The sequence below is a fragment of the Austrofundulus limnaeus genome, unplaced genomic scaffold (genome assembly GCF_001266775.1).
Source record: "Austrofundulus limnaeus strain Quisiro unplaced genomic scaffold, Austrofundulus_limnaeus-1.0 Scaffold52, whole genome shotgun sequence".
NCBI lineage: Eukaryota > Metazoa > Chordata > Actinopteri > Cyprinodontiformes > Rivulidae > Austrofundulus > Austrofundulus limnaeus.
In genome coordinates, this window is record NW_013952454.1 from 2,584,620 (window position 1) to 2,594,486 (window position 9,867).

General features: G+C 39.7%; 1 protein-coding gene across 3 annotated transcripts in view; it reads left to right on the plus strand.

Moving 5' to 3' along the window:
- The window catches only part of LOC106517790 (pleckstrin homology domain-containing family A member 7), a gene marked incomplete at its 3' end in the record, with an annotated part of 161,573 nt that overhangs the window by 149,304 nt on the left and 2,402 nt on the right, over nucleotides 1–9,867 (plus strand). For all 3 annotated transcript variants that reach the window (XM_014008798.1, XM_014008799.1, XM_014008800.1), the window contains 1 exon segment: nucleotides 139–256. In XM_014008798.1, coding sequence (XP_013864252.1) covers nucleotides 139–256 — 118 coding nt within the window.

Sequence of the window (9,867 nt, forward strand, 5' to 3'; positions counted from 1 at the left end):
TTACTGACGGGTGCATTATGTACCGTTGGTGGTACTCTTGTTTGCTTCATTATCTCCTCAGCACACCATTACGTATTGACTGTGTTACATGTGTTTCTCTGTTTGTGTGTGTGTGTGTGTGTGTGTGTGTGTGTGCAGGCCGCAGGGTGCTCGCATAATGTCCAAACCCACAGCCGAGCAGCTCTCCAGCACCACTGTGAGTGAAGCATCCACTGCCATCACTTCCTCCACCGTGGACACCACTTCTGCCCCAAAGGTTAGTGTGTGGGTTTGTGTTTGTGTGTTACTTGTTGGTTTCTTGCACCAGGTAAGCTTTAACAACCTGTTTATTATCGACTAGGTCCTCCCATTTGTCAACAAAACAAGTCAACCATTCCATTGATGCTGACTGTTGTTTTAGAGCAGCAGTACTGCGATTGTGGTCATTGTCACAGATAATGAGTTGATAATCATAGAACAACATTGTATTGCATTATGTAGTATTAACCTAATTAAACACAGCCCTGATGTTATGTTCACAATGGAGCTGTATAAATCAGCTGATGCCTGTCAGCACTGTTTAGTTTTGAAAGAGATTTACGGGTTAAAATGTTCTTGAAACTAAGTTCTGTGAAGCCCTTAATCGTTTTACTTCTTTATTTCTCCTACAAAGTGTTTGTAAGGTGATTAAGCTTATTAAGAAATAACTCAACAACATTTGGACTCAAATGGTGATGTCAGGATGAACATAAAACTGTTATGATGTCCTCCCTGTGCTTAAAATATTTTCTGAGGAGGAACTTATTGCATGAATGCAGATGTGTTTAGCAGAAGAAATGGACATCCACCCAGGGTACCTCAGGTCCTGTCAGGATGCATGTACATACTAGGAGATCACACCACTACCACCACAGGTTTTATGTCTGTGTTTGGTTGTTCCATGTTTTTGTCATGATCACAGTTGTAGCCTAGGCATGAGACCAGTGTGTTGAGCTACTCCAGTTCTTGCAGGCCCACATCATCGGTACGCTGCTACTGCTCTATCCCGGGAACCACCCAGAACCCCCATGTGCTGCCACCAGGTTCAAAACCTTTGTGACCCAATAAAGGGCTATCATAATTGTGTGTAATAGTTTGTCTTTTTACTTTGCATCTGTTTCACAGCTGCATCTATGAGGGTGCTGCTTCAGACGGTCGCAGTAAAGAAAGAGCTGTGTCGAAAGGCAAAGCTCTCGATTTACTGGTCTGGCCTCTTTTCCAACCCTCACCTATGGTCATGAGTCTTGGATAATGGCCAAAAGAATGAGATCCTGGATACAACAAGCGGCCAAAAAAATCTTCCTTCATAGGGTGGCCGGGCTCAGCCTTAGGGACAGAGTGAGGAGCTCCGTCATCCAGGGGGAGCTTGGAGTAGAGCCATTAGCTTTGTTTACATGGACATATGTAATCGGATTAAATGGCCATTCGTAATAAAAGTGTGTCATGTAAACACCCCATTCAGATTAGTCTGATCTGATTCAGCTCGATCCAAATGAGTTTGTAATCAGAATGAGAGAGGTGGTTTATGCCGATTAATAATCCAAACGACGTGCGTGTAAACGCTTAATCCGATCATCTTATTCTGATTGTGGAAAACTGACCTGACTGTGCATGTCTGCTGACTTGCATCCGTCGGTATCTGCTCTTTTGTGGAGGGAGGGACAGCAGACAGAACTTTTCCTCCTGTTCTCTCATTAAATAAAAAAGGAAGACACACAGCCTGCGCTGCTTCGCCAAAAAATAATAAATAAATAAATAAATAAATAAATAAATAAATCTGCACGTCACTGCAGCTCAACCAGGGAGCACAGTAACGTCGCAGGTCCATTCTGGACTCAGAAGACGTTTGAACTTTTTTCTGTTACTTTTTTAGGGAGATTTAACAACTCAGCACATGTGCTTCTATTCTGAATAAAAGCCTGGTGCATGTAAACACTCACGATCGGATTGTGCCCATGTAAACGATACATTCCGATTATTTAATCCGAATACATTTCAATCCGATCAAAGACCTTTGTGCATGTGAACATTGCTAGCGCTCCTCTGCGTCGAAACGAGTTAGTTGAGGTGGCTTGAGCATCTGATTAGGATGCCTCCTGGAGATCCTGGAGATAGTCAATATATGGCTGTTGTATCTGATGTTAAGTCAAGAGGTGAGCACATGAATCCATAGCAAACTGAAGAGCAGAAAATACAGTATACCTGTACATAAATGTCCATTTATTAAAACATTTCAAGGATGTTTAAGTCAAGTTTGGTGATACGTTTAAATTTACTCTGCCTTGCTATTCATGCTTGCTTTCATTCCACACTGATGCAAATGGAACAATAAGACTCTGTTGTGTTGTGGAGGCTCTGGTTTTTATTTATTTATTTGTTTAAACTTGTTTCTTGTTGCCCTTCAAGCTGTGGTGCTCTCAGACAATTTTCTGCAAAAATGACTGAATTTACTGAGGCAATTCTGGGCAATGCTGATGAATTCCAATTAGCGATATTCAATTCTGATCACATACTGTATAGGCACTGAGCCATCCGACCTTTGCAAAGTACAGATGGCGCTGTCGCTTTTTCTTTCTTTCTGTCTATAGCTTGCTTTTCCTTCCACTCCTTCTCATCCACACGTGTGCACACAGCTCCACAGTTGCATGAAATCCTGCCCCATCAACAGGTGCCACTGGGCCAAGATTGAACACGTGTCATCAAGTTAGGTGCAAAAAATGGCAAGACATCCATCACAACACCCTATCACCATTACCAGGCTGGGTGCTTCCGTGGCCTGCAGCAATCCCAGGTGCTGTGCCCGATTACCTCATACAGCAGCAAAATAACTCAAAATCCGAATACTGACAAGAGCGACTCTTAAGAAAAGGCTTGTCTCTGGGCAAAGATGAATAATTTGGCTTTTCTTTTTTACAGAGCACAGCCCCAACATGAAACATATCCACTGTTTGAATAAGTCACATCCGTTCTGCCTCTGACAAAACATCAGAGGGTGCGCTGAGACAGAAATTACCCTTTTCCCCCTGAGAGTAACGTGCCACAATTCCCTTTTCAGTGCTTGTCTTCTCGGTTTCTTGATGCCTGTTTAGCGATGTTGTTTTCTTAACCAGCCTGACAGTGTCATTGGGATTTGTCCAAATGAGTGTCATTTCAGAGTTTCTGTGGGGCCCCCGTTTTCATGTCATGAATTACAGCGCCTCATCAGTTCCTGTCTTAGCATCTAAAAATAACTCAGCTTTTTAATGGCTGCTTTCAGATTTTAAAACTAAATCTCACAACAAGTGATGAGCCTCTGGCTTGTTAAACAATAGTAATGTAACATGTTGATTTACTTCTAATTTTGATTAATGTGGAAGTAATTAGTTTTTTTTAAATAACTAGCATTTATCTGTTTAACTTCCTCTGCCTGGCCAAAAAAAAGTCACATACTCTAAAATTTAGATTTGTTTACAGCATACATTTGCTGACATCATTTACATGAGCTTCTGCAGTGTCACAACATCTCTTTCTGTCCAGAGCTACATTAATGTTTTTGCCAAAATCTTTTATTGTTGATGGGAGATTTGTACCACTGTTCTCCAGCACATCTCAAAGACTCTCACTCAGGTCTGAACTTTGTGTGTGTGTGTGTGTGTGTGTGGGGGGGGGTCCATGTGAAAATTATGTCTCATGCTCATTGAATCACTCTTTCACACTTTAAGTCTGATGAATCATTATCCTTGAACGTGTTCAAGCCATGGATGAAATAACCTGGTTATTCAGTATATTCAGGTAGTTAGCTGACTTCATTCTTTGGGCACATCTGAACCAGACCAGACCAAGTGCAGTACCACCAGACAGTACAGATAGTACAGTAGGCACTAGGCATGATGGGTGCATTTCTTCAGCTGCCTCTCTTCTTACTCCGATGCACCCATCACTCTTGAACAAGATGACCTTCTCCCACTCCAGAGTCCAATCTTTATGCTTCCTAGCAAATTAAATCCATTTTTATTAGCCTCACTGATAAGTAGTTTTGTTACAGCTACAAAACTGTTAAGTCTCAATCCCTCAAGTTCCCCTCACATTGTGCTTGAGAAAGTGCTTTTATTTTCATTAATAAACATAGCTGATTTCTACTGTTGTCTTTTTACAATTAGATTTCACCAAATGATTCTTTTCGACCACATTCCATCCTCAAAGATGTTTCTCCACTGTCTTTCCAGCTTTTTACCAATGGGTTGGACAATCCTTAACCCCATTTTAGTAATTTCAGCAATCTCCTTAGATGTTTTCTCTGCTTGCTGCCAATAAATTGACCCTTCTGAAACAGGATGTGTCTTTCAGCATGGTTGTTTAACAAATAAGAAGCTACTCACTGCATCAGTTAGGGTTAAATAACTTGTCAGCTGAAATATAATCACCCATCCAATGGGAGGCTCTTACCTCCTAGCTTAATTAAATCCAGGTGATGACCTTTTTTGACCAATGTATTTAACCCCAACATTAATTTTTAGCAATTAAATACAGTGACACATAAAACATTATACCTGTTGGAAACTTTTTGTACTCAGAACATCAAAATTCAAAACCAAAATAAGCATTTTTACTTTGGGTTTTAGCTTCAAATTATGTTATTCTTAAACCCCCTGCAGCACTTGGGTCAAAATGAGGGTCAAACTTACAGACCTGTTGATATTAATAGTCTGGCTTCTTAAATTAAGGCAGATCAACTGTCTTAATGGCAATACTCATCACACCACATAAGACATGGATTATTTTTTTGTTCTCCTTCACACTTTCTAACAAAAGACTGAAATACCCATGCCGTATCATGTTGCAAAAACACCCACATTAGGAAAATATCACAATATACAACATTCTTAGCATGGCTAAAGATTTTCCAGATTTTTTTCCCTTTAAGACTGTTTGCAGTCATCTCTCAGTTATCAACCATAGTTGAAAGTTTTACAGTGAAAAATGAGATGGCTTCATTGTAGTAGCTTGGGCGGTACATACACATTACAAAACCTCATCATTTAAAAATAATGATAAAGAACCTGTAGCATCAACTTTACAGAGAAGCTTTCATGTTTGAGGCACTCATGCATGACTTTATATTTATTTTTAAACAGTATGTTCTTTTTTAAATTCCTCTCTGTCTCAGGTGGCTCAAACAAAGCGTTAAGTCACAATGCAAAATTTTCCTCAGGTCAAATTAAACGTTCTGAATTTAAAAATTGCTGTAGAACAGGGGGCCTAGAGGGCTGCTGTCCTGCATGTTTTACTTGTTTCTCTTCTCCAACACAACCTGATTTGAATGAATGAAGGGGTGATTACCAAGCTTCTGCAGAACTTAAGGATGTAATTAAATCACTGAACCAGGTGTGTTTGAGCAGAGAATCAAGTAGAGCCGCCCTTGAGGACCAGGAATGCCCGCTCCTGCTTTGAGTCTTTCTATATCTTTATATATACTGTATATATTTATTTTTCTTTAATTTCCACTTAATGTTGTCATAACCACAACTTAAATCATTAAGTCTCTTCTTTAGTCCAATTTCTGAGTAGTTCAACTAGTCTGGGATTTTATATCACCTAACTTTTTAGACTTACATTTAACAGCAAAAAATTATCCTGTCAGTGTAATTCAGAGGCTTTCAATTATACGATTTAAAGCTAAACTCCAAAGACAAATACTTAAGTAATCCTGTTTATGGTTGTTTTAATCATCTATTTGGTCAGTCATTTTAGAAAATTAAAAGAACCCAGCCTCCCTCTTGGAACCTGCTTTCAAGCCCCTGATTAAAGTCACTTATAGAAACTGCGATTAGGTGTCCACTAATGTAAGTGCATCCCAACCAGATTTCTAAAGGGAGGGGAAGGCATTACTCTTCTTCAATTACTTTACCCTTCTGGATAATTCTTATCTGTCGAGGGACTGGAAGTGGCAGCTCTCTGGTCTTGGGACAGACTCTCTTGTCTTTAATGTGGTCTAATTGTGTGTTGCTCACATATTAAGGAGCTGCTTTGACTTTCAGTCACTCACCTACAAGACAGAGTGCTGTTGTGCATCCGAGACCACTGCCTGTTCCACAAAATTACCCTCAGCCTAAAAATAGACCACTGCATTGTGTACACACACAAACACCCCCACACATACACTCACTACAACAAACATGCAGAGATACACACATATTGGATATTTACAGTTCAGTATGACAGTCATGGATTCGCTCTGCATCTTTCATGCTTGGCCAGCCATTCTCTCTCTAGCGTTTTGGCTGTTTTCCAGCTGCGTTGTTGCCAAACGTTCACACATTCAGTATGCAGCTATAACACCAAAAGTTTTCTTATTTCTGTTGAGAGGGGTACCTCAGTTGATGTTTGCACCAGGGAGACTTCTTAAGCCTTTCTGTTTACTCAATACTGGTGAAGGTGAGTCATTTCTGACATTTAAAAAATTGGTGTATGAGATTTCATGCACTGTATGTTTGCTGGCAAAGACAGGGTATATGTGTAACATAAAATTGTATTTAACGGTGATAAAAAAAATGTAAATCTTCAGCTGATAAGCCTGATACAGTGTAGTTATGACAATATCTTTGTTAAATGACAACATGAGTTCCACAACCACCAGAGGATGGGCTTCTTTCCATGTTAATGGTAGTTTTATACAGTGTCTACCTTCTCAAAGCTCAGATTTCAGGAAAATTTACCTTGTGGCATAAAAGGAGCTGAACTACTTGGTTTCTCTGAAGGATAACCTCCTGATAAAGTGGAGCAACACTTCAGGGTACTTAGCTTTTGCTCAATGCTTCTGCCTCTTTTGGCAGGCAGTGAATTCAGCTCTGATGTTTCCTTAGAAAACAACATTAAGACTACAAAACCACTTTGAAGCTTTTAGGAGCCCAGTTATTGTGGACTGTCTGGTAAGCATTAATTTGGTGTTACTTCTGTTTAACAATCTCCAGTGTTTTCTAGAGAACATTTAATAAATATAAATTGTAGTCAACTTTACTAAGTATGAGGCCATGATTCTTTACTGGAAAAAAAAGTGAAATTCACCCTCTGGGTCAGGTTGGAGGAATTCAAACCTGGGATATTTGTTCATGAGTGGAATATGGACTAATTGCAGTCTCACCAGCAAATATGAGGGTATTGTTCAATCTGTCAAAGTGAAGAAAGAGAAGAATTTACTGGTCTGTCTACAGTGTAATGTGCTTCCTCTGAAGGGTGGCCAAGCTTAGCCTTAGAGATAGCTTGGAGTAACATCACTGTTCCTCCTCAAAGTGGTCAGCTGAAGCTGTGTTTACAGTTGATATGTCTCACTGGGCATGAGTGGGCATGCGCCAAATGTGACGCAATCGCCCCATCCCAGCCCCTGTGCGTTGGCCCCGTGCTGTGTCCTGGCGTGTGGTCATGCACCTCCGAAATTTTGTAACTCCGCAAAGACTGGGTGCGCCTTGCATCATTCAAACAGCTTGTTTGTTCTTCACACTTTTGCTCTCCTATTTACAACATTTCACAAGTTATAAAGTGTACTTCTATGTGTCCTTTTGGAGAAACCTACAACAACATAATGGCCAAGTATAAACGCTTCCACCGCTGGCGAGAGTGCGCGCGCACCCTCTGCGACTACCCAAAGCTGGACTATAACCGAGCTGTTGGGTGGTTTGGGCATCTGATTAGAAATTTGCTCTTGTTTTCTGGGCACGTCCCACTGGGAGCAGACCCCGCTGGCTGTTTCTCAATTCATAGGTTGCAGTCGACGTAGACCGTGGCCCACCTTAGCCACAGCCTATGGGCCGTAGGCCGCTTATGTCGGCTGCATAATAATGAGACGGTCTAGTCTCATTTCACAGCTTAAAAAACTCTCCCCGTCTTTGTTTTTCTGATTCATTTGCCGACGGCGCAATTCATTTTGGAATTCCATCTGGCGTATAGGGTACTCAGATGCAGCCGATGTTTTCGATGTTTTGTCAGCCGCACGAGTAGATGCCTACGAATTGGGACTGCCTACGGCACGGGGCAGTCTGACAAATCTGACTGACATCAGCTGCAACCCATGAAGTGGGACACAACCAGCATACTCACTAGTTGTATATGTATCCTCTCTCACCTGGGAACACTTCGGATACTACAAAATGAGCAAGTTGCATGAAACTACTGCTTTTGTTTGCCATTTATTCCTTCTCTGTGGCCAGAAAGAAGCCACAAATCGTTCTTTTTATTGACCATTTCTGTTTAGAAAAGCAAATAAAATATAATTTAGGGTTTTAGGGTAAGGCTACTGGTATTTCCACTGTGACACCGGCAGTATTAGATGTCCTTTTATCCATCCAAAAGGGAAAACGGTTGTTTAAAAGAGAAGTGAGATGATGTTTATTTATTGCATTGATATAGACGTAGAAAAAAAATGTTGAATCAAAAAATAATTCAATGTGTTTTAGTTTCAGAGTCACTTCCCAAATAAAAATAAAAAAAATTTCAAATTAGATTTCTCATAACTTCAGTACAACATTTTATAGTGTTGTAGTTGAGTCAGTAAACACTGTGAAGGTTTGCTTTCGTTTACTGAGCCACATCTGATATGAATAAAGGTGTACTTAATTTCAAAGTTCATACCCTTCCAAAAAAAAAATAACACAGTCAGTAGCCTTAATTTAAATTTTATTAATCACAAACCCTTAATTGTATATGAATAACATATTATTGTAATTCAGAAAAAGCTTTATTCCCACTTGTTAATGATTGAGTTGGACCTTGCAAAGGCCTGGTTGTTGCTTCTGTTATATAAGAAGGAAATCATAAAAAAGTGTCTTTTCCTAGAAGTGTAAAAGCTTAAAGTATAAATATATCTCTGTAACCTCATCTAAGTTGTTGCAGCTGTACACACTTGTGATTGTCAAGGGAAATTATGTTAGCAAAGATGTATAAATATGTGGATATTTGGACATACACACATTTTTCTTTTTTTGAGTATACAGAAAGTCCTTTTTTCTCAGTGTCACATTTTTCTTTCAGAAAAAAAAACCACTGGTTTCATTAGCTTTTATAGTTTCTAACACTAAGATGGATGCATTGTCACAACCACAGCATTCCAAAAGTTATTGAACCGTTTGTTTTAGGAGTGAAGGTTCAGCATCCAGACCTTTTTAAACAGGCCAAAGCATTGACTTCCAGATCACAAGCCCTCTTTTTATTCCTCCTTTTTACCAATCGATGGAGGCTTTGTGACCTGACAAATGGTATAGCAATGTCGGCTGTCACTGTCACAGAGATCAGGTAGAAAATTGTCTCTCATCATATAATGGCTGTAATCAGGTAACAACTGGGGCAGAAAATGAGGGGTAGTTAAAAAAAGGAGATAATGATGGGGCAGGCGAAGGTCCATTCAGTACTGCTCTAAGTAAGATTGAGTGCTCTGATGAGGTGCAAGCAGCCTATTTCCAAATATAAACCACTGTGACCCAGACAACTGCCACACTTTTAATCTAAGCCTTTTTAACCAAACATTTGATGCACGGATATGATATCCTTCACGAAAATACACCTGACTGCTGTTGGTTCTGTCAGATAAACAGAACAAGTTTAGCTTTGCCAAACAAATAATGTTAAAAATCAGCAACTTTCTACAAAACATTACTTTTGGGAAAACTAAAAATATAAAAGCTCAGACTCAGTTTACAATTTAAATAGCATTTTGATAATAAAAATCACAAAAACTGAGGATGTCCTGATGCATCTCAGTAATCCAGGTAAAAAATCAAAGGAAAAAAAATTGTATAGGTCCTCTGGACGGGTTCTTCTTTAATGAAACGTTTCGTCTTTCTTCCAAGAGACTTCTTCAGTCTGAGAGTTTCAGGCAAA